The sequence below is a fragment of the Chelon labrosus genome, assembly GCF_963514085.1.
Source record: "Chelon labrosus genome assembly, chromosome: 12".
NCBI lineage: Eukaryota > Metazoa > Chordata > Actinopteri > Mugiliformes > Mugilidae > Chelon > Chelon labrosus.
This window is the reverse complement of record NC_140345.1, coordinates 7,743,825-7,769,841: the sequence shown is the minus strand read 5'-3', so window position 1 is coordinate 7,769,841 and position 26,017 is coordinate 7,743,825. Positions and strand designations below refer to the sequence as shown.

The window sequence follows — 26,017 nt, the reverse complement described above, 5'->3', positions numbered from 1 at the left end:
TCTTGCTTGCTTCATGTTCCACACATACACACAGATATATTTTGTGCCTTTCTATGTTACATAAACACAGAAAAGCCTTCAGCACTTTCAAAGTTAAGCGATGTAATGACAAGCGATGTATTCTCTGAAAGCTACAAGCCCAAACTTTATTTCTTGAATGGTTTATAAATTATATGCAGATTTGTAGAAAATGTTTAATTAGCATTAATATGTTATCACAAACCCGTACATGTGAGATTAATCAGAAAGCAGCATTAAGGAATGAAGTGCAAAGTCAAGGAAAGCCCATCTTAAGCTAAAAGAAAAGAAATACAATCTTGTCTTTATTTAATAACATCAATTATAAGACAAAAATTAATAGAAGTCAACTGTATCACTTCAAGAAAACAATAATATAATGTGACCGCTTTATTAATGACAGCAACAACACATTTTCTTTCTTGCAGATTATGAACTTTCTGATTTTCCAATATTCTGCAGAAAAAGAACAAAGTTAAAAACTGACTGGAGGGAAGAGGGATCAACTGTATGCTAGAATCTGGCATCTCTATCAACAGACTTAAATCTAAAATATTTAGACAGGAATGTTTCAAAATGTATTTACCACTTTGTACAATGTCAGAATAAAGAGTTCAAAACTCACCTTGGAGATTGTTGTGTAGATATTCTCGTGTCATATATCATCAGGTGTTCTCATACACATTTTCTTCGCGTTCTAAACATACACAAAAAGTTTTATAACATCTTCATCAATCTTCAGATATTTATAAGTGTGGTGGACTGTATTTGATGGTTCTATCTGGGTTGTTCTACATATGATAATCTTTGTGTTAGATGAAGTAAAATCAGATGCATACAAACCTTTATTAACTGGACCTGGTTTAGCTAACTATCAAACATGCGATTACTATTCCAGCGATGGCACCAGCTGAGAGACCTCCAGCTTCTTTAGAGGGTGAAATAAAAGACAAGAATGATCAATTCACCCAACAATTTTATTTCCTTTGTAAACTCACAAATCACAGATTTCTATTGATTTTAATGAGGAATAGTGTGTCTTGATGTATGCTGTATTATAACAAACCAAACTAAGTTTTATAGGCCACTTACTTTACCTCATTTAAAGTGAAATTAAATGCACACAGTTATTGCTGGCACAGACAGTTGTTGCTACCAGATTACACAGTATGTCACAGCAGAAATTACTTAAAGCTTAGTGAAATCACCCAGTAATGAAAATGACAAAACTAACAGCATAGTTTTTGTCTTCAGGGATTCAAGTTTAAGGATTTGCAGAAGAGCAAAGAAGCACATTTTGAATTTACAATGTTTGTCTCATCAGGATTTAAAACTAAACTATTGAAGCCTTATTGTTTAGATTGTCCGTCAATGTCCATTATCTTCATCCAGGTTCTGGTAACAATAGAGCCAGAAGCCACACAGGTCAGATTGAAACAGGTTCCCTCAACAAGTGAAAGCCAGACCAAATTACCTGCATAGCTGGAGAATGAACGAGTAACAAAATCTATAAACAATCTAATTTAAGGGGACTTACTAACTTTACACTTACTGTAAATACTGGATTGTGTTTTCATGACATTTTCTATCACAATCACTTCACCTGATGAATGATTGATGTGAGGTCCATCAATCATTTGTTATTTTCTAACATGTTATTTTACTGCAGTTACAATTAAATATTCACGGTAATTCAAGGTAAAACACTGACATAAATAAAACATCTCAATTCCAACTTACCCAGTACAGGAACTGTTGAAGGCTGACTATAATATCTGCAATCAATACCTGTTACAGTCAATCCATGCACCACTGATGATGTTCTCCCAGTTATTTTATTCCTTGCTTGACAGGTGTAGTTGCCGCTGTCAGAGAGTTCAGCCTCTTTCATGAACTCAGCAGAATGGTTGAGTATCTCACTTCCATTGAATATCCAGGTGTAACTGGCAGCTGGTGTGGACTCAGCAGAGCACATCAGATTTAATGTCACTTTCAAATGGATCTGACTTGGACCTGTGATTTGAACATTTTCTGGTCCATCTGAAAAACAGAAATTACAGCAACACAAATGCAGTGATTCAGCCCATTAAAATGAATGGACAAACTGAACAGTGTGGTACTTACAGTTAACAGTCATGCTGTATTTAGCTCCATCACTGCTGATGGGGTTGCTGATGTTACAGAAATATTCTCCACTGTCTTTTCTAGTCACAGTGTTAAACATCAACACTCTGTTGTTGTCATGAAGAGTCATGTTGTCAGTCAGGATCAGAGCTGAGCCATCCTTCATCCAGTTTCTGGTAACGATAGAGCCAGAAGCCTCACAGGTCAAAGTGAAAGAGGTTCCCTCAACAAGTGGATCGTTTGTTGATGGACGGACAGAAGCTCCTGATATTTTCTCTGTTGGGTAAAAGATAAAGAAGTAATTTATAGGAAATATATGAAAGCAAGACCCAAATTACCTGCAAAGCTGGACAAGATGATGAATGCGTAATGGAATCGATAAAAAAAAAAAAAAATTTAAATTAAGGGGACTTGAAAACATTGACACATAATCACCACAAACACTTACTGTAAATACTGGATTGTGTTTTCATGACATTTTCTATCACAATCACTTCATCTGTGAGGTCCATCAATCATTTGTTAATTTCTAACATGTTTAATGTTTGAATAAGGTTATTTTTACTGCAGTTTCAATTAATTATAAACACATAGTTAGATAAAAGACTTACATAAATAAAACCTCTCAATTCCAACTTACCCAGTACAGAAACAGTTGAAGCTTCAGATGTTTGATATTTCATAGTTCTGTTGTTAAAGGCCTGACAGCTGTAGTTTCCACTCTCACTCATCTGTTCATCAGTCTGAGCTCTGGTCCAGTATCTGACAGCTTGTCTCCATTCACAAACCACATAAACTGGGCAGAAGGTCTAGATTCAGCTGAGGAGATCAGACTGATGTTTGATCCTTCCTCAGTGTCTACTTCTGACGGAGACAGCTTTATATTTTCTGGACCGACTAAAATGTAGAGGAAACAAATAAACAACAGTAATGTTAGTGGCTGTGACAATAATGTAACTGATGTTTGCATGCAGATGTTATGACATAAATCACTGAGTAGGTAGGATAACTCACAGCTGATGGAGAGGTTTACTGGATCACTGGTGCCATTACTGATAGGATTGAACATGTGACACCTGAATGGTCCCTGGTCATAGCGAGTCACATTGACTATAGTCAAAGTGGAGGAGTTTCCATCAGTGAGATGAACTCTGTCACTTCCTGTAACCTGAGAGCTGCCGTTCATCCAGAAGAAAGAGAGGGAGGATCCAGAGGAGGAGCAGGACAGACTGACAGAGTTGTTGAACTCCACCAAGTCTGCACTTATAGGAGTTACTGCTACACTGGAGACTGGCTCTGGGAGTGAAAAAGGGAATGAGTTTATAGTTGTCATCTCATAACAAAGGTAGCGTAGAGGGAAGCAGTGTAGTAGCTGTCAATAAATCTCATGTTTATCATGACATGTTGAATATTCATGTGGTCTGATCAGATTTTACTGGTGGTAAAACAAGTTATGTCACTGTTTGACATTTTCTTTTAGTTTATTTATTTATTTATTTTCATAAATCACTTTCATCTAATTGTTGTTATTAGTCTTACTTCCTTTCTTTGTTTCTTTACCCTGTGCTTGATATATCACCTGTGTTCATTTAGTCTTTTCTTATTTTACAGTTTAAGTTTTTCTCTTCATCAGTTTGTTTGTTGTTCTTGCCTGTCTACTTTCTGCCATGCTGCTTGATTACTAGTTTAGTTTTTATTTCTTTATTTTGCACCTAGATATCTGCCTCAAATGTTTTTGTTTTGTTCCTCTGACCTCCTCTCTTGAACACTGCAACGAACAGAAGCCAAAACCAAAGTGGACAAACAGAATAAAACAAAAAACACAAAATATATAAAATAAAAATTCTTATCTGAAATAACCTGAGTAGTTCATACTTTGGTACAAAAACTGAAAGAGAAAATATGTTTAAGTTAGTTTTTTGCCTTTAATGATTAGTTTTACTCTTTTTTTTTTATAAAGAAATAGCATGAGTAGCATGAGTAAATAACATGAATAAGAAATTCAGTTTTATAACTACAGTTCAAAATAAACCTGATAAACCTGATATACCCAGTATATATGATTAATCTTATCAGTTTAGCAATGAAAGGATGTAAAACTGTTTCTCACCATATACATCCAGTCTGGTGTTTCCATCTTGTGGAGGTCCTCCAGATGGTGTAATGATAACTCTGTATACTCCACTGTCATTAAGAGTCAGACCCCTGAGCTCCAGAGACCCAGTAGATGGGAAGTAGGTGATCCTGCCTTCATACTCTGGTGTAGTTAAGTTTACTGTAGTTGAAGTGATTATATCTCTGTCTCCAAATCTCCAGTTCATATAATAAATTGTTTTTTCTTGTGGAGTCAGTGTTGTGGTGAAAATCACTTTCCCTCCCACACAGGGCCGCCTTAACCTAACGTTAGGCCCCAGGGCTGAGAGGTTTTGTAGGCCCCCCATCCCCTCGATTTATAGAGTCTCATTTTTAAAAAAGTGTAATATCTAGGTAATCTACATCACAAAATGCATTAGTTTCTTTCGAGACATACAACAATGAGTTTTCCCTCTTTGAGCCAGAAAACACCATAATATTGTTATTAACATATCACTGAGTCCACTTGAGCATAAACACAAGACACTTTATTTAACAACCATACACAGCAACTTATCAGTGAGAATAAAATAAAACCAAAATATGTGAAAGTATGATTTCAAACGATATTATGAAAAACATCACCAACCATCACCTGTCTGCACAAACACTGTTAATAACTAATGACAGCATAAGCAAAGAACAGCAACAGATCAAAGTAGGAGCCTCTTCTCTGGCCTCAGCGAGCCCTGTGAACCACCTGAAATACTTGCTTTTATCTGGTAAGAACTCACCTGAGATGATACCCAGAATGATGATACACACCACATCTACCTTCATTTTACCTGTTGTAACATCAAGTATGGGTAATTAAAGAGAGAGCCTGTTAGATTCACATTCCCCTTCTAATTCCAGCAGAATGAATGATTTTAATTTATGACGACAGTAGAGGGAAGTACTGTGTAACAGGGACTTTCCCTTCATTGTACATATTAAGGTTGATCTGTTAGTGCAGGTATTTATTAACAGTATTAACAACACAAAGAGGTTTTACCTTGAGGTGCAGTCTGTTTTCCAGGCTTACAAAAGTGATAACTAACAGTATGGCTACAAAACGTCACAGCTGTTTGGTGACTTGCTCTAATTTTCAAATAATATGGTGATGATCCCATGACTGTTCCTCCTCATTAGTAAGGTTTTGGATTTTTAGTCAAATAGTGCAACAGCTGTTTGGATTTTCATGAAATATGCTACAGATCTCCACAGTGCTCAGACCGTGAATACTCATTTTCTCTGGCACCACAAATAGATGATGATGATTGAAAATTTTGAGCCTATTGGATGGGTCATTGCTTGATGTTTTGGTGTTAACTACCATTCAGATTTATCGTAGATGTAGATTATGTGGGTCCTGGTGCTATGAGGGGTATGTAGCGGCCAGTTTCCCTCCAACGTCTGCCATCAGGAAAACACAGCAAGGACTACAACTTTTCCCAGTTTGGCCTTCCATCAGGAACTGCCAGCTAAAGGAGCAACACACCAGAAATTGACTTTTCCACCAAATCTGGTAGTATGACCTGGGCCTAGTTAAGCTAAGCAAAGCATAGAACTTAAACTTCGATTGAATGTGATATTTGTGTTTATTGAGTTGTTTATAGTATAGTGGTTTGATGTTAGTTTAGATTATGCTACACATAGACTCAGGGTCTTGCATGCTTAACTGACCACTCTTCCTCTAACCTGGCACCTCATAAAACCCTTATCACATTCCACATATCTACTGGCCAGCACATGGTCTGAGTGTCCCCACTCAGCTGCCATTGTTTCCTTTGTGTTCAAGACCTCAAGGCCCAGCGGCCATCTTGACACACCCACAACCGGCGGCCATCTTGGAACGCCCACAACCGGCGGCCATCTTGGCACACCCACAACCAGCGGCCATTTTGACATACACACACACACACACACACACGCTGTATTGAGTACACTGTAGTTAGCTTGTATGTTTACTTTTATTCTTGTTAATAAATGTCTTTTAAACATACCTGTCTGTTTAATGTTGCACAAGAGTGAATATTGCCAACCTCTACACTGCCAAGAACTCCAAATTCCTTCAACTTCAACTAGTTGTTAACGTGGTAATTGGTGGCCAAGCAGCGAAGCTGCGTAGGAAAACAAGGTATCCTCGGCATCCTTGGACCAAGCCGAGTTCAACGCACCATATGGCGTCAATTTCCGTCATGATGGATTTTTCGCCATTTTGGATTTCATCAAAAACACGAAAAAAGGTTTCAGCGGTCACAAATTTTGTCCGATTCTCACGAAAATTGGCACACACCGTCTTCTGACCAATGCGCACAAAAGTTATCAGAAGGAATCTTCAGATTCGAAACCGTTTGGCCGTAACAGCCAATCAAAATTGGCGGCGAAGGCGCCGTTTTCCATTTCAGCTCATATCTCGGCAACGTTTTGGTGCAATGAAACCAAATTTGGTACCACGCTTCCAGACTCTGTCCCAAGTGCACGATAAAAATCTGGTGTCATTTCTCCACTAGGGGGCGCTATAATTAGCAAAACATTGTTTTTGCTCATATCTCTTGATGCGTTTTTATTTGAAATGAAATTGCGATATCCGCAGATACCGTGGGTTGCCCCAGTGACAGTTCATGCCAACTTTTCGTGTTAGCCAATCGCAGTCGGCGGCAATGCCGCCAAACAGGAAGTTTTCTTATATCTCGGCGACGCTTTGACTTCCGAAGACCAAACTCGGTCACACGCTTCGACACTCCCCTGGAAGTGCGCAATAAAAATTTGGTGTCATTCGGCCACTAGGGGGCGATGTAATTAGCAAAATTGCGTTTTCGCTTATAACTTTTGACCCGTATGCCTGATATTCAAAAACTTGGTACTGTTGGACTCCTTGGATCATGCCGAGATCAACGATACCTATGATGTTAATTTCGCCCCATTGGAATTTCCGCCATTTTGGATTTTATCGAAAACACTTAAAAGTTTTCACAGGTCACAAATTTTGTCCCATCGACACCAAACTTCACACACGTCATCTACGGACCAAGCTTCATTAATGCATTACTTTTTGTCTTCGGAACTAAAACCGTTCTCCCGTAACAGCCAATCGAAATTTGCGGCGAAGCCCCTAACAGGAAGTGAGCTCATATCTCAGCAGCCCTTGCATGTATCAAAGCCAAACTTGGTGCATGGACTCAGGACCCAATCAGGGGAACGCTCAAGAAATTTTGGCGACCTTTGACCTCTAGGGGGCGCTGCAATTAGCAACCATGCATTTTGGCCTGCAGCTGTTGATGTGTTTGGAATTAAAATGTACTAATGGTGTCTGGTAATACTGTTAGACGTCCTTAGGCCAACCCACGTCAACTTGTGATGTCATCGTAATTGATTCGGCCGCCATATTGGATTTAATCAGAAACATCAAAACATTTTCACAGGTCACAAATTTCATCTGATCTTCACCAAAATTGGAACAGGCAATCTTCAGACCATGCCTTATCAATGCATTGCTTTCTGGAGCAATTGGCAAAAGCATTTGCCAAACAGGAAGTGACCTTATATCTCAACCAATCCTGGCTTTTTTGGCTTGAAACCTGCTGTGACTGCTTAATGCTTTATGTCTGATGCAACTGCATTGAGTTACATGGCAAATCGGCACTGCTGAACTTTCTGCTTGGCCACCTCAATGCTGCTTGCAGCTTTAATTTTGGTTATAGTTATTAAGTTAATTATTAATCCGAACTCCAAATTGACAATTTAGTATAATTTATGAGACTGTTTTGATTAATTGGCTATCTTTTCCCTTCCTAGAAGGGTGGTGCCCCGAGGTGATCTAGTAATTCAGATCCAATTATTTAATAATAAATAATTATTTTTGATAATTATTAATTATTCATGATAGCCAAACCCCAATACTGAGTGCCTTAGTACCAGGCCCAACACTCTGTAGTTGTCGTCTATTGAGGGTGGAGCAGTTGCACAGTGAAGCAGGATGTAAGGATGCTCACCAAACTGCACAAGTAGAACAAAGTGAGGACGATAGTTGAGTCCTCTAGAGCTAAAGGTGTAAGGAAAGGTGCTGTAGATGCATCCCTCTCTATCACTGAATTCCCACAGGATCAGTAAAGCATCTATTTCTATCTGTTCGTCACAATTTTCCCAGGAACGTCAGAAAAGCAGACATGTAGTCAGGTGGAAAAGGCCACAGAATATTTTTTTCATAAAGACCTAAATGATCATTAGTCCACAATAATGTATAGACAAAAATCCAGATGGTTTCTGCTCTTATCTTGTCTTGCAAATCTCAGACCAAAAACACAACTACAATCCTGAAAGAACTTAAAATGTAGAAACGGTAACATACTTGTAGAAATTTCTACATCTTGCTTTCAGTAATACACAGGATAAGATGTTATAATCCCTTGTGCCAAAATCCCAGGCAAAACACATTTAGAGGCCCTGTTCAGCTAAGAGACCCTACCAAACCTATGGTCATATAATGTAATGTCACCCCCCTCCACACCGCCACTGCACAACCCTGTTTCCCTCACCATTCGATGTCTATCAACAGCTAATATAGTAACTAATAACCACGAGTCAAACAAACAAATCTACCATGATTCGCCCCGTTGATGCAGACTGAACCACGTAACAAACAAGCAAATCTACCGTGATTCGCCCCGTTGCTGCGGGCCGAAAACACGTAACAAACAAATTGCGTAACAAACAAATCGCGTAACAAACAAATCGAGGCCTACATGCGGCCTTCCTTACCTTAGCTAGTTCCCCAGCTAGCATGCTTCCTGCGCACCCATAACCAGTCGCTCGCTCTCTCTGCTGCCCGGGACATGTTGCTAACCGCAGTCCTCTGGCTCCTTCCCCGTATGCCCAGCTCACTCAGCAGAGCAATCACCGACTTTGCCACAAATCCACGGCAACCCACTTCTACCGGGCGGACATAAGCCTTCCATCCATTCTGCTCTGCATCTGCTGCCAACTCTGCATACTTAGCTCTTTTTCGCTCATTAGCCTCCTCAACTCTATCTTCCCACGGGACAGTCAGCTCTATGAAATACACTACTTTCTCTGGCTCAGACCACAACAGCAGATCTGGCCGTAGTCGAGTGCTAACTATCTCAGCTGGAATAACCAGTTGTCCATTTAAATCCGCTCTCATCTGCCAGGCTCCTCCTACTCTTAGCTGTCCCGTGTTATGCCTGATGCCTGATAGTCTAGCCTTTTCTCCCTCCCGTACAAACTTAATACATCTATTCTCTCTGTTAACGGCCACGGAATTTTTCCTCAATTGCAGCTGCTAAACATTTCAGTACCTGATTGTGACGCCAGGTATAACGTCCTTGGGAAAGACTAACCTTACAACCTGTCAGAATATGTCTAAGCGTGCAGACACAAGTGCACAGTGGACAGGCATTATCCTCACCTACCCACTGGTTTAGGTTCTGGGGAGTTGGCAGCACATCATAAGTAGCCCCTAACATAAATCTAATCCTGCTAGCCTCCATGCTCCAAAGCTCTCTCCACTTCAACTTCCTTTTCTCCACACTCTCCCAGTTCACCCACTGACCCTGCTTAGCCTGCGACACTGCCTTCGAGCATCTAACTGCTTCCTCTTGCTTCTGTACTTCTTCCACTACCATCTTTCTCCTTTCTACTGCTGATGCCTTGCTCCACAGAGGTTTCCCTGCACACAGCCCTAGGCCTCCACGCCCTTGCTGTACATGACCTATGATATCCCTATGTTTAAGAGCTGCCTGTGCTTGCTGCACTGCCTCTTTTGCCTTCCACTTCCTCCCTGTCTTAACAGTAGGCGCTACACTCCTAACCACTGGATCCTTTGACTGAGTAAGAGTCATTTCCAGTCTAACTTTAGCACACTTAAACTCCTCTGTTAAGCTGGTAACTGGGAGCTCCAGAATACCTTTCCCATACAAGGCTGTGTCACTTAAGCAGCGTGGGACACCAAGCCACTTTCTGATAAATGAATTCTTTCTAACTTTTCTACCTTTGAAAGGGCAACCTCATACACCGTCAGCGGCCACATTAGCCGAGGCAGTAAACCAAATTGCCAACACCACAATTTTAACTTCCCTGGTAGCCCTGACCGGTCTATGCTTGAAATGCCTTGAATCATTTCCTGCCTCAACCCTTCAAACTGCGCCTTATCACTAAGACTTGCATCATACCATCTTCCCAAGCTCTTCACTGGCTTTTCCAGCACTGTGGGAACTACCTCATCATTTATAACAAACTTCTTATCTACTACCTTTCCTTTAACAATAGAAATACTCCTAGATTTAATAGGTTTCACTTTCATCCTAGCCCACTGCAGGTTGCTGTTTAGCTTATCCAGCAATCTTCTGGTACAAGGAGTGGTTGACGTTGCTGTTGTCATGTCGTCCATGTAGGCCCTGATTGGGGGGAGGCGAAGCCCTCCTTGCAGCCTTTCTCCACCTACCACCCATTTGGAAGCCCTAATAATGACCTCCATTGCCATTGTAAAGGCTAGTGGAGAGATTGTACACCCTGCCATAATGCCTACCTCCAGCTGCTGCCATGCTGTAGAGTACTCTGCTGTGGTAAAGCAGAGTTGAATGTCTAAAAAGTAGGCTTTGACTAAGTTTTTTATACTACCTGGAACTCTAAAGAAGTCAAATGCTTCCCATAACAAACTATGTGGCACTGACCCAAAAGCATTAGCCAGGTCTAAGAATACAACATGCAGGTCTCTCTTCTCTTGCTTTGCTAACTGAATTTGGTGCCAAATCATACTGGTGTGCTCTAAGCATCCAGAGAAGCCGGGGATCCCAGCCTTTTGCACCGACGTATCAACTAGTCTGTTTTTCACCAAGTAACTGGACAACCTCTGTGCCACAACACTGAAGAAAATCTTCCCCTCAACATTAAGCAGACTAATTGGTCTAAACTGGCTTATTTCCAATGAGTCCCTCTCTTTGGGAATAAAAATCCCCCCTGCCCTGCGCCATGCCTTGGGAATAACCTGTTTCTTCCATACTACTTTCATCAATTTCCACAGGAACCTCAGCACATCTGGTGCACTCTTATACAGCCGGTAGGGGACCCCATTAGGTCCCGGGGCTGACGAGGCTCTTGCACGTCTTACCACTTCTTGAACCTCTTTCCACCTTAGTGGGCTGTCATCACACTGGCTAACTATTTCACCAATAGGTGGAATATCAGAGGGTAGTGCCAACTTTCTAAACCTGTCCGTATCTTTATGCACCTCCTCCAAGTACTCCTCAAGCTTCTCTTTTGGTACCGTGAGGCTACCATTCTTTTCCTTACTAAATAGTGACTTCACAAACCTAAATGGGTCCTTATAAAATGCTAATCTAGCTCGCTCTTTCCTTTTCCTATTTTTCCTAATGTTCTCCGCCCTTCTTAATGCTGCCAATCGCTTCCTAACATCTGCCTGTAAACAATCAATACCTTCCTTCTCTTCAACTGTAGCTTTCCTCCACTGCCTATTAAGGAGTCTCCTCTCCTGTACGAGCCTATCGATCTCTTGCTGACGCCTCGATCTAACCACCTGTCCCTCTTGCTTCTTCTGCTTCTCAGCCACACCAAATCTGTCCTTACCATAACCATAAATAAGATCTCCCATTTTCTCCAACTTACTCTCCGCCGTCCCTTTAAGTCTACCTAGTACACTAACCAAATCGCTATTGATGTCCTCCCACTGCCTAATATCTGATGCACCTGGCCATTTGATCCTTGCTTTCTGAGCGCTAATTTTCTCCCTTTTTGGCTGGCTGGCCTCTCTGTCTGCCTCAGTGCTTGCACCTGCCTCAACATTAGGGGTGCTGATGTCCTGCGAACTGTGGGTTAACTCCTGTCGCTGGACTTCAACCGACTGACTTAATGAATAATAATACCTCTATCCAGATTTGGATAATCCTACAGCCAGTCAGACCAACAAATGAGACAATAAGGGATTCAAGTATTCTCAACAATGTCTTAATCACTGGTAACTGTTCATCCTTTAAAGTTGCTTCGCTGTCAATATCTTTTACAACAGATGTGGTTGTGGACTCTAAACGGCTTGCTTCTCCAGTGGTGGACATTTTGTTGTAAACAAGCTCAACTCCACAGGTATGACTTTATCACTGTTACTCTTCTGTTCAGTGTTGAACCCCGACTCTCCACGTCTTTTAGAACTGAAGAAGTTACTTGGACGAGTGGTGAGACGTCTTCAAGAAACTCTACAAGTCCAGTTGCTCTTGTTTCAGCTTGTTTTTTGGACATACCATGACATGGATGACTGAGAACACAAAAGCTCAAACAGTTTGTTTAGAGGAAGAAAGAAACACAGAAAGAAACACCAAAACCTCATCCTGAATTAAGGTTTGGTGCTGCAGGAGTCTTTAACACAACCCAATAGAGTATATAATTATAAATGATATGTGCAGTCGTGGTAAATGTTTTATTAAGCCAATATTATCACATACATTCTCATGAACCAAAACTTGTCAGAAAGTGGTATAATGAAGTCAAGTTAGTAAACTCATAGTCATAGAAAGTTCTTCCTAAAATTTAACAAATATAGCTTGACATTTATTAAAAGAAAAATGAGAAAAAGTCAAATGTAAAAACTGAAGTAAACATAGTAGCCTTAATAATGACAACAACAACACTACTGCTACTAACAACTAACCCTAGGTCCTGCAGGTTATGAAGTCTCAGTTTTCCTGTTTTCTCATCATCTGTAGAAAAAGAAACAAGTGAAACAGTGATTAGAGAGAAGAGTCACTGTTTTGATCAACTGCTTCAATCAGAGAGCTACAGCAGACATTTCAGATGTAAACCAAATAAAATACTTTATACTATATCACATTAAAAAGTTCAAAACTCACCTTAAAGGGAAAGGAGATTGTTGAGTTTATACTGTTGTATTATAAATACTTGGAATATTCTCATACACATGTTCCTCTTTCTCTAAAAAAATAAATAAATAAAATTAAGTTTTGTCACATCATTCTCCAAACATTTATAATAGTTATATACTGTATTTTTTTTTTTTTTTTTAATCAGATACATACTAACCTTTATTATCTGACTGCGGTTTAGGTTTGATGTTGATTCTGAATATAATAGAAAGTATTGTTAAAACGTGGCCACATGAACAGACGCTACTCAAAATCCTAACAGTAACTCATGCTGTATTTTGTCCCATTTTATAAAAGCAACTATATATTTAATAGTGTACAATAAGAATAAGATTACTTAATTATACAAGTTGGTGCATGCAAAGATATTATAATTATAAAAAATATTACATTTCAACAAATGTAACATTTATAAGGTTTGTGAAATAAAAGTTGTCCATTCAATAATTAATCATAAACTCTTTATAGAAAAATGCCAAAATGCCTGCAAACGAAAACACAACCCAATACTTCTGCATCTAGACTGGCAGTTTTACTTTGGATACTGAAAAGTAAATGAACATATTCATCCTCAGAGATAATTGTAACCAGACTACAACCACAGAGAGTGGTGCTAAGATTATTAATTTGGTGGCTGTGTCTTAAAATATGAGGGAATCTCGGACCCTGCTATGTTAGTTTGGATTTCTAACAAATAATCTACATTTACATTGTGATTAACTTGAGTTTATTTGTTCTTTTTTTTCTTCTGCAAAGGTTTTAATATTTAAGAAGGTTTGTTAAAGAGCAATTAAGGTGATGTTTGTATTTCAAACCACTGTTGTTGCATAAATTTAAAATAATTCTTCCATGTTTAGTTGGTAGAAAAGATCTGAGGGAAAAGGGAAACGTATGACTCTTCAAGCTCCTCATGGTAAAATACTGAGATCTAACTACAAATCCAAGAGTAGCAACAATAGCTGCAATCAATACTTGTTACAGTCAATCCATGCTCCACTGATGATGTTCTCCCAGTAATATTATTCCTTGCTTGACAGGTGTAGCTGCAAATGACCCTTTGCTAAATATCAAACTTTTGTTTGAAACAGCTGCCTGGTTATAATTCAAAGCTATTTTTCACTTACTTTTTTCTGCAAATGTAGTAGCTTACACCACCAATGACAGCAATGATGGCACAACATGCTACCACTACTCCAGCGATGCAACCCACAGAACATTCTGGAGGCTTCTCTAAGAAGGTAATAATAAAATATATTTTACATTTTTTTTCTTTTTTTTAAAGTGTCTCATGATCCCCAAAGCCTTTAATAATGTTTCAGAACTTATATATGGTACACAAACTGAGTCTCTATAACTGGAGAGCCTTTTTTGGCAGAATGGTGGTTTAAGCAAACAACTTTTCATTGCTAAAGGCAACGAGCTGGATTTTTGTACTTCAAGGCTTTATTTTCTCAGGAGTTAAAATAGCCCATATTTATTAGCTACAAAATAGCTGTAAGAAAACCCCAGTTACTCTTGTGGCTAGTTTCAAGTAAGATGGCAAAGCAAGAACAGTAAATGAAAAACACAATCCCGCTATAAATCAACAATATCTGAAATCAATACCTGTTACAGTCAATCCATGAACCACTGATGATGTTCTCCCAGTTATATTATTCCTTGCTTGACAGGTGTAGCTGCCGCTGTCAGAGAGTTCAGCCTCTTTCATGAACTCAGCAGAATAGCTGAGTATCTCACTTCCATTGAATATCCAGGTGTAACTGGCAGCTGGTGTGGACTCAGCAGAGCAGATCAGTTTTAACATCTCTTTCAACTGGATCTGACTTGGACCTGTGATTTGAACATTTTCTGGTCCATCTGAAAAACAGAAATTACAGCAACACAAATGCAGTAATTCAGCCCACTAAAATGAATGGACAAACTGAACAGTGTGGTACTTACAGTTAACAGTCATGCTGTATTTAGCTCCATCACTGCTGATGGGGTTGATGATGTTACAGAAATATTCTCCACTGTCTTTTCTAGTCACAGTGTTAAAGATCAACACTCTGTTGTTGTCGTGAAGAGTCATGTTGTCAGTCAGGATCAGAGCTGAGCCATCCTTCATCCAGTTTCTGGTAACGATAGAGCCAGAAGCCTCACAGGTCAAACTGAAAGAGGTTCCCTCAACAAGTGGAACGTTTGTTGATGGATGGACAGAAGCTCCTGATATTTTCTCTGTTGGGTAAAATATTTTATAATGAAAGTATGAGAACAGGAATGAAAGTAACTGGAAACTCAAAAAGTAACACATTGTATTAAATCAATAAATTTAAAATAAAGTATGAATCCACTTGAGAGCAGTTTGTCTATAAACACAACACTGAGACATCATTGTTAATGTGGATATACTGATGTCTGGACCACACTAGGTTACTGATTAATTTGATGACTGCTCAGTTTAGGCATCAGTTCTATTTATTAGCTACAATGTTTTTGTCACTTCAGAGAGAAATTTCTAAAGCATCAGTTTTTATGACAATATATGGGACTGTGCTTGTGTGAGTGAATGAGTAGATGTGTCTGTGACTGTGAAGCTCTTTGAGTACCAATAGGTAGAAAGCCACTATATAAAAACAAGACCATTTACCATATGACAATTGTCCTATAAACATGTATGTAAGATTAGTTCATATTTCGCTTAAGAAAAAATACATTTTAACTTTTTCTCAGAGTACAGTAAGTAGCAAAGGTTCAAGCTGAAATGATAACCAGACTAACCCAGAACTGTGATGACTGAAGGTTCAGATGTTTGATATCTCATGGTTTTGTGGTTAAAGGCCTGACAGCTGTAGTTTCCACTCTGACTCATCTGAATGTTCATCAGTCTGAGCTCTGGTCCAGTATCTGGCAGCTTGTCTTCATTCACAAACCACATAAACTGGGGAGAGGGTTTGGAGACAGCTGAGCAGATCAGACTGATGTTTGATCCTTCTTCAAGGTATTTTTGTGATGACAGTAATGTCAATTTAATGTTTTCTGGACCATCTGCAGAGTGTTGTATATGTGGAGGAAAATCACCAAGAAGGAATGTTAGCAGCTACATGACATGTGGTCCATTGTGAAGCCTCTCTATGCCATCAACAAGATTATGAATGGGTTGGTTAGACACTCACAGCTGATGAAGAGGTTTACTGGATCACTGGTGCCATTACTGATAGGATTGAACACATGACACCTGAATGGTCCCTGGTCATAGCGAGTCACATTGACTATAGTCAAAGTGGAGTTTCCATCAGTGAGATGAACTCTGTCACTTCCTGTAACCTGAGAGCTGCCGTTCATCCAGAGGAAAGAGAGGGAGGATCCAGAGGAGGAGCAGGACAGACCGACAGAGCTGTTGAACTCCACCAAGTCTGTGGTGACTAAAGTCACCACAACATTGGCAATACGCTCTGTGGGTAAAAAAAACACAGTGGTTTTGTAATGGCCACTGCTGAAAAAAGGGAACATTGTTCTTTAGTGTGGAACAATGTAGACACTGGTGATGAATCCCATGTTATTGATACTATGATCAGTAAACTTGACGTTCAAGACTTGCATTTGAGATGATATTTTCTCGCTTCTCCAGACAGTATGAAAAGAAATCATATAAACAGGTCCTCCAACAACTGACACACAACTGACACTTTTACCAGAGTTTTAAATGATGGTATGACATTAATCAAATAAACATATAGTATGTTTCAAGACCACCAGCTACATTAATCTAGAGGAGATGGTCTAAATTTATTCTAACATTAAAAGGTATCAAATAAATCTTACCAAGAACTGTGATGACTGAAGGTTCAGATGTTTGATATCTCATAGTTCTGTGTTTAAAGGCCTGACAGCTGTAGTTTCCACTCTGACTCATCTGAATGTTCATCAGTCTGAGCTCTGGTCCAGTATCTGACAGCTTGTCTCCATTCACAAACCACATAAACTGGGCAGAAGGTCTAGATTCAGCTGAGCAGATCAGACTGATGTTTGATCCTTCCTTAATGTCTACTTCTGATGGAGACAGCTTTATATTTTCTGGACCAACTGAATGTAGAGGAAAGGTCCAAAAAATAAATGAAAATCAAAGTTTGTTGCTTGAAAATCTACATGATATATGACATACAGATTGTCATCATAGTGATCTTTGCATGCAGATGTTATGACATAAATCACTGAGCAGGTAGGATAGTAACTCACAGCTGATGGAGAGGTTTACTGGATCACTGGTGCCATTACTGATAGGATTGGACACGTGACACCTGAATGGTCCCTGGTCATAGCGAGTCACATTGACTATAGTCAAAGTGGAGTAGTTTCCATCAGTGAGATGAACTCTGTCACTTCCTGTAACCTGAGAGCTGCCGTTCATCCAGAGGAAAGAGAGGGAGGATCCAGAGGAGGAGCAGGACAGACTGACAGAGCTGTTGAACTCCACCAAGTCTGCACTTATAGGAGTTACTGTTACGCTGGAGACTGGTACTGGGAGTGAAAAAGGGAATGAGTTTATAGTTGTCATCTCATAACAAAAGCAGAGTATTGTAATAGCTGTCAATAAAGCTCATGTTTATCATGACATGCTGGATATTCACGTGGTCTGATCAGATTTTACTGGTAGTGGTGGTAAAACAACTTATGTCACTGTTTGACATTTTCTTTTAGTTTATTTCCCGTTTTATTTTGTAAATCACTTTCATCTAATTGTTGTTATTAGTCTTACTTCCTTTCTTTGTTTTTCTTTACCCTGTGCTTGATGTATCGCCTCTGTTCATTTAATTCTTTTGTCATTTGTTTTTTTTTTACAATTAAAGTTTTCTTTTTTCTTGTTTGTTTAGCCTTCATGTTTTTGTTTTGTTCCTCTGACCTCCTGAACACTGCAACGCACACATCCCAAAACCAAACCAAAGAAAAGTGCACAAACAGAACAAAAAAAACAAAAATACAAAACATAAAATAAAAAATTCTAAACTGAAATTAACCAAAGAATATGTTTAAGTTACTTTTTTGCTTTTAATGATTATTTTTACTCTTTTTATAAAGAAATAGACTGAGTCCATTTTATCAGGTTTATTTTGAATAGTTTGTATTAAACTGAATTTCTTATTACCCAGTTTATATGATTAATCTTCTCAGTTCAGTAATGAAAGGATGTAAAGCTGTTGCTCACCCTGTACATCCAGTCTGGTGCTTCCTTCTTGTAGTTCTCCTCCAGATGGTATAAGGACAACACTGTATACTCCACTGTCACTAAGAGTCAGACCCCTGAGCTCCAGAGACCCAGTAGATGGGAAGTAGGTGATCCTGTCTTCATACTCTGGAGAAGTATTGTTTGATGTAGTTGAAGTCATTATATTTCTGTCTTCAAATCTCCAGTTCACAGTTGCAAATAGTTCTTCCGGTGGAGTCAGTGTTGTGGTGAAAATCACTTTCCCTCCCACAGTTGCATTAAGAGGACCATCTGGCAACAAACCAGCTCCTTCAGTTAAACCTGAATACAAAGTTACACATCTGTGAAAGATTGTAATGACAGTAAATTGATGGTTTATTTAAGTCACAATTCTTGACAAGTCTCCAAGTCTTGATGTAAAGAAACAAAACTCAACAAATTTGTTCCATTAAACAGAAAGTCAATGAGTCATGTATTTGACTCTGTTTTTTTTTTTCAGTGTTTCATTGTAGTTTAAAAATCTTTTTATTAACTGGCTCCATTTGTAAATTTTCACTTTTTAACATATTGCAAGTAAACAAGTGAATCTTTCCATCCACACATCTGTGCAATGAACTAATGTGTGTGTACATCAACATCACTATTAATGACTGAATAAATACACCAGCCATTTACAATAACAACATTAGTCCCTTGAACATAGCAAGCTTTTTTATAAATAAAAGAATAAACACTTGCTTTTATCAGCTCTGTCAAGTTGTAAGAACTCACCTGAGATGATACCCAGAAGGATGATGAATATTACAGCTTTTTCCATTTCATCTGTAGTAACATCAAGTATGACAACTGGAAGAAAGACTGCTTTAAACTCCTTCTCTTTCCTCTTCTCATTTCCATATACTGAATGTTAACTTCAACGTATCAAGACAGTACAAGGCAGTCCTGTGTAACTGAGACTATCCTATCATAATAAATGTTGATCATTAACCGTGTGCTCATATAAAAACATGTCTTGCCATATTTTGTCTGTATATTGTATCATGTATAAAAAAGCAAATATATATTGACATAACTAAAACTTATGTTCAGAGGGGTCTACTGTGGCTGGAGATTAGCTTTGTATCTGTATATGTGCATGTATATATTTGTATACATGTATAATGATGAAAGGTATGTCAGGATAAAGCTCAGTCAGACTTTGATACCTTCAAGTTCCTGATAACAAGCTGCAGTAATGGGTCACAGTGGATTTGATGACTTACCCAGCAAGTGATAAACAGAGAAGCTGAAGAAGCTTCACAGGACTGCTAGTAGCCAGAAAAGGCTTCTGATACATATCTAAACACCTGGATGTTCATCAATTCACAAATTAACAAATCATCTACAAGTGGAGGAAATTCCTTTGACTCTAGGCTCCTTCTTTCATTATCTTGTGTCTTATAAATATCACACAAAAACCACAACATGCAACCTTGATAGAGATAAAAAGAACACAATGGTGAAAGTAAAACACATGCAGAACATTGACCATAATCCCACAGCAACAACAGCAAATACCTCCTTTCATGGTACAAGTATTTCCATGTTTCAACATCCAACCCTTAACAATGGCGGCCAGATAAGGCCACCACTCCACCTTTCAGATAACAGACCAAAAAAGGTTCCTGAGATTCCTGAATCCTTCTCTAACATCCAACCAGCTTTTTTCAATAAGAAAAACCCAGAGCCCCGTACTGTAGCCAACCTACCATTGCCAGACCTCACTGTATTCAGCAGAAACTTTGCACCCGAGTATGAATGGCTGGAGAAGGTTAGCCTAACCCAAGAAGTCAATGCTTCTTCCACTATAACATGGTCAGCCTACCATGCATCCCAAAGAAGGAGTCAGGGTTTTAATGTCAGCATTACATCACTGCTTACCCTCTTCCGAGACCAGGCCCACTCTGTCGCAACAATAAAGCATGTTATGGACAAAGTTAGGGATACAGTAGCATTCTTGAATCCAGGACAAACGCCAGTCATAGCTGCTGACCAGCCACTATATGCTCTTGCAAAGCAGATCCAATGGCACTGGCCAGAGCAATATGGAGAAGACAAATATGTGATCATGTTTGGAGGTCTACATATTGAAATGACAGCGTTTAAATCTATTGGAACACTACTCAAAGACAGTGGATGGACTAGTGCTCTCATTGAGGCTGGGGTAGCCTCACCTGGTACAGCAGATTCATTTCTTTCAGCATCAAGTGTAACTAGAACACGGTATGCACATCAGATAACAGTATGCAGTCTGTATGAGCTCATGAAAGATGCATACAATGCGTACAAGGAGGAGACACCTGACAACACTAACACCACTTTTGAGGTGTGGTGCACGGAGCAGAAGAGTCCACAGTTCAAGTTCTGGTTTCTCATTTATAGGATGGAGCTGACCATTCTCATTTTGATCCGATCATTTCGAGAAGGTAACTTCAGACTGTACCGTGAGTCACTGTTTGAACTTGTCCCATACTTTTTTGCCAACAACAATGTAAATTATGCTCGATGGCTTCCAATACACCTTCGTGACATGATGTGCATTGAGGAGCAACATCCAGAAGTGGCTGCAGAGTTCCACAAGGGGAACTTTGTAGTACATAAGTCAGATAGGGCTTTCTCTGCAGTGGCAATTGATCAGGCTCATGAATGGCTCAATGCTGTGATCAAAGGTGATGGGGGAGCAGTCGGGCTGACAGAGAACCCATCAGCACTTCGAAGATGGATGTTAGCAGGTCCAGAAGTGAGCCGTCTAGTTGCGACCTATGAAGCTGTGTCAGGAGCTAAAGATGTGAAGAAAGGTAATCATCACCATGAACAAACAGAGGCTGCTCAAAAAGCATTTTTTGAGAAAGTGAAACGACTCACATCAGTGATGCGGGAAATGGGTAACCCTTTCATGGAAGAATCAGATGATCTGCTTGTGTTGGACACGAAGGACATTGCTGATGTCAGTTCAGCTGAGCTGATGGCAGTACATCACCAACAAGGCAAAGAACAGTTCAAGTCTTTTGTGACAGACCAACAGAGCCTTGACAGTCCATGCTCTTTCTACAAGCCTATCAAGAAGAATATGGTAACTTTCTTCAAGCACCAGCCAGTTGTCAGTGGAACAAACTCCAAGATGAAGGAACTTAAGGGTGACTACCAACTTTTCTCCCGACTATTCATCTCTTGCCAGAACAGGCAGTGTGACTTACAAGAGTTCTTCATGCATGAGAACCAATCAGCTCCCGCCTCTCTCAGTGATGGAGGGAAACTCCACACGTGTACCAAATCACACCTGGCTGATTTACTACAAGCGAAAGTGACATTGCCAGAAAAAAAGCCAAAATCAGATGTTCTTATAGTGGATGGATCAGCTATGGTGAATACACTGCCACCACGTTCAAGCAAGACGTTTGATGAATATGCAATAAATGACATACTTCCAAGAATAGAGACATACAGCCATACATACAGGCGAACGGACATTGTGTTCGATGTTTACTGGAAGTCCAGTCTGAAGTCTGAGGCAAGGTCAAAACGGGGAAAAGCAATCAGAAGGAGAGTAACAGGCACAGGCAAAACTCCGTCAAACTGGCAAAGCTTCCTACGGGATGAAAACAACAAGCAGGAATTATTCCATTTTATTGCTGATAAAGTAACAGAAATGAAAACAGCCAATATAGTCATTGTGATGAAGGGAGAAGATGCTGTTAGCAACCAAACTACTAACCTGGATGCAGTAGCCCCGTGTAGTCATGAAGAGGCAGACACGTGTATTTTCCTTCATGCCCAGCATGCAGTGAAACAAGGACACAAATCCCTGATGATTGATGCCAATGACACAGACATTTTAATCATAGCCACTTCTGTTATGCCGTCTTTGATGCAACTTGGACTGGAGAAAATGTGGGTGACGTTTGGCAAAGGAGAGAAGACAAGATGGATCCCTATACATGAGGTGGTTTCAGCCATAGGACCAGAGAAAACACGTGGTATCCTCTTCTTCCATGCCTTCAGTGGTTGTGACATTGTGTCATCCTTCCATGGCAAATCAAAGAAGTCTGCCTGGAAAACATGGGACGTGTGTGATGAGGTCTCAAACACATTTGCAAGACTCAGCAAATGTCCCTCTGCAGTGGAGGATAGTGACCTGCAAGCTTTGGAGAGATTTGTTGTGTTAATGTATGACAGGTCCAGCGATGTCACCACTGTGAACAAGGCCAGGCTTGATCTCTTTGCCAGAAAGCAAAGACAATATGACTTGATCCCACCAACTCAAGCAGCACTCAAAGAGCATGCCAAACGTGCTTCTTATGAGGCTGGATATGTGTGGGGACAGGCATTGAAGCGACATCCACAAATGCCGAGCCCATCCGACTGGGGATGGGTTAAAAAGGACGAAGAGTGGAAAGTCTTCTGGACTCCACTTCCACCTATTGCAGAGAGTTGTTGGGAGTTGACCAAATGTGGGTGCAACAAGGCATGTACTGGAAGGTGTAAGTGCTTCAGATATGGACTCAGTTGCACATGCCTATGTAGTTGCCCCTGCTAGAACCTATTTGCATGTTTCTTTTGCCAGTGTTAGTCCTCTATGTTTTCCGGTGTAGGCCTACGGCTCGGCTTCCCCTCGCCACATCGGCGCATCATGTTTTATTTTGTCACCAGACTATCACTGTGACATTTTCAGTTTAGTTCCTTAGTATTGTTTGAGATACTTTCTGTTTGTCATGGTTCCATGGCTGTGTCAGCCAGAGCCGCTGTTGCCTCTGGATCTGTTCTTATTGAATAGTGACTCCCCATATAGCTCTAAGCTATATGGGGAGTCACTATTGTTCTTCTGCGTGTTTCTTCTATATCATTAGTGATGCAGTGCTACGCAATGCAAACTATTGACCCTCATAGCAAAGCTATGGGAGTCAATAGTTTGCAGTGCGAAGCACTGCAAACTATTGTTCTTCACTACGTTTTTTCTTTTTATTATTAGTGATGCAGTGCTACGCAATGCAAACTATTGACCCTCATAGCAAAGCTATGGGAGTCAATAGTTTGCAGTGCGAAGCACTGCAAACTATTGTTCTTCACTATGTTTTTCTTCTTCTTATTATTATTAAACTTTTTCCTACGGCCGATTTTCGAAACCTTTCAACTCAAATACCGTTCGTCGCACACAGACACAAAATACATCAAAACGTGCGTCTCGATCGGACTCGGTGTGCTTCTATACAGTTCTTTCAAACAAGATTCAATACAGTTCTATACAGTTCTTTCAAACAAGATCGCGTTTTTGTCGCGACGTAGTCGCGAAAAAAACGCGATCAATTTCCCATTGAAATGAATGGAGAAGCCCGAAAAAAGCGGCAACATTCCAAAATTTACGGCTTGGCTTTGTCCAGCGATTACTCGGCCATGCTTTGTAGTAGAAACTTGCTTGGAAGTTTGTACGAGGCACGGGAAGTGTAGCTTTCTCTTCCTGAAAACGGCGTTTCGATACCTTTTACGGTTTGGTCAGGGTCGCAGTTTACGTTTGGTGAAATCTGGGGAAAAAAATTAAAAATCCCTCCCTCTGAGCCTCACTCTAACTTCAGAGTTTCGGTGATATTCTGAAAAAAAAAGGTTCAATCTCATGTGGTGGCCACAGTTTTTGAGGTACAGAGATAAAAAATACATAAAAACGTAGGGATTTTTGTTGGCTTTAAGATGGTGTTGGTTTGATTTGTGTGGGACGTACGGTTTGGACTGGAGGCTCCTCTGAGCGAGGAGTGCGGCGACAGCTTTTCGAATTTTTCCCCATGTGTGTGTATGTGGAAATCGAGAGGGATTTCTCGACGATTTTCGTGTCGCATACTTTCTTTCCAAAACGACTACGGCCACAATTTTGGCAGTACGCGCGTGGCGACAACACTAAATTGTAGAAAACCCTTGGCTGACGCTCACGATGTGTTTGTTTTCTCGATAGCACTTGTAGTTTTTGAGATACAAGCATTTGTTCGGAGGGCAAATCCTAGTTTGCACTTTCCCTCTGACTCAGGCAGAGGTGAGAGGGAGACTTCAGCAGCAGTTGACCCTCGTAGCCATGACAACCAGACCCCAACCAGCTTACACACGCAGCAGAAGGGGACCAGAGGCGGGAAAAGAGCTCTCAGTGGAAAAAAGTATCTGCCAAAACATTAAAACCCCCCCAAACCATTACTGCAGTACTGTAGGGGGCCAGAACCTGACATTATGACCTTTTCCTTTATTTTAAACACAAATTATATCTGGCTGCTTTGCTGAAACTCCTGACACAACATCCCTGACCCGTTTCCTTCATCTTATTAGGTCAGTGAATAGCTTAACTGCTAACAGACGCTAACGACTAGCCGCCCAGTGATTTAGCCGACGACTAGCCTTCCAGCATAGCTCATGTATGTTAGCAAGCTAGCGGAGCTAACGGAGCTAGCTAGCCGCTACCTTAACGCCGCGGACTCAACCGCGGAGTTAGCCTCGAGCTAACCGCTAACTAACCGCTAGCTAACCGGGATTTAACCGCGGACCCGCGGGAGTTAAACACGAATTAGCGGCGGCAGTTAGCCGTGAGCTAACGCGGAGGCTAGTGGGGTTAGCCGCCGGCTAATTCGCCGCCTTGCTAGCGGGTGCTTATCACAGTAATAATGTTGAAGTTTTACAATTTAAAGGGAAGATATTTTTAAATTAAACTGTGTCAAACTGAAAAATATATTATTCCACCACATAAAGTAGGAAACATTTATGGCTTGCAACAACATTAATGACAGTATATATATATAATTCTTTGTAGTTTTATTAGTGCCGAGTGCCTATGACACGAGGCCACTCCTCCCATAGCAAGCTATGGGAGGAGTGGCCTCGTGCCATAGGCACGAGGCACTATTAATCTTCTGCGTGTTTCTTTGCAGTTTTATTATTCATTTTCCGCCCTTTTTCGCCGAAGAATGCGGCCCGAACCAGCGAGAGGACCCCAACACATGATATATCAAAACGTGTGTTTTGATCCCGAATCCCGTGCTATTACTTTTATAAGGGATTCGTGAGTTTTTCGCGAATTTATTCGCGAAAAACCGCGATAAATTTCCCATTGAAATGAATGGAGAAGCATTTTCAACAATGAACTGCTCTGGCATACTTTAACCGAGAGACTTCATTTGAACTTTAAAACGTAGGTACTCTTGCCTTCTCTTCAGAGATTCACTTCACTTATCGACAACTTTTACCGTTTTTAAACTATGAAGCCTCAGAGTTGTGTAGGTTTTTACTCAAATTTCAGGGTTTATAATGGGTGTGTATTGCGCGGAATGTTTGTGCTAGAGTGGATGACATCATCAGCTAGAGTGAGGAGGAGAGAAGAAAATTAGTCAAAAAACTGTACAGAAACTGCTCCCATGGCCACAAATTTCACACGACAGACATAATTTATACATAGAAACGTAGGAAAATTTGTCTTCTCACTCATATCCGTCTGCTAAAGCTGTAAGTCTTATAGTTTTGGCGTCAGACACAAAGATGCGCCAGCAACACCCATCCACAGCTCCATAGACTGCCATGTTAAAAAGGCAGGGAAATTTCTGGAGGAAAGCAGAAGTAACCTTTTTTGAATCGCTTTAAATAGGTCACATTTCTTCAT

The 26,017-nt window shown here is 40.2% G+C and overlaps 1 protein-coding gene and 1 pseudogene across 2 annotated transcripts; both read right to left on the bottom strand.

Moving 5' to 3' along the window:
• Positions 1 to 881: 881 nt before the first annotated feature.
• Positions 882 to 4,583, bottom strand: LOC311497528 (cell adhesion molecule CEACAM5-like; annotated as a pseudogene). Its single transcript has 6 exons — positions 4,253 to 4,583; positions 3,157 to 3,438; positions 2,783 to 3,039; positions 2,143 to 2,418; positions 1,807 to 2,058; positions 882 to 946 (listed from the first exon to the last, which is right to left on the bottom strand). The product of its transcript is annotated as a cell adhesion molecule CEACAM5-like (transcript).
• Positions 4,584 to 12,962: 8,379 nt separating this feature from the next.
• LOC311497527 (cell adhesion molecule CEACAM5-like) lies at positions 12,963 to 19,171 on the bottom strand (the record flags this gene model as incomplete). Its single annotated transcript, XM_084557842.1, has 9 exons — positions 12,963 to 12,986; positions 14,782 to 15,026; positions 15,111 to 15,386; positions 15,930 to 16,196; positions 16,325 to 16,603; positions 16,974 to 17,234; positions 17,388 to 17,669; positions 18,355 to 18,675; positions 19,126 to 19,171. 9 exons carry the CDS (start codon positions 19,169 to 19,171, stop codon positions 12,963 to 12,965), a joined length of 2,001 nt encoding a protein of 666 aa, XP_084413968.1.
• Between the last annotated feature and the right edge of the window lie 6,846 nt (positions 19,172 to 26,017).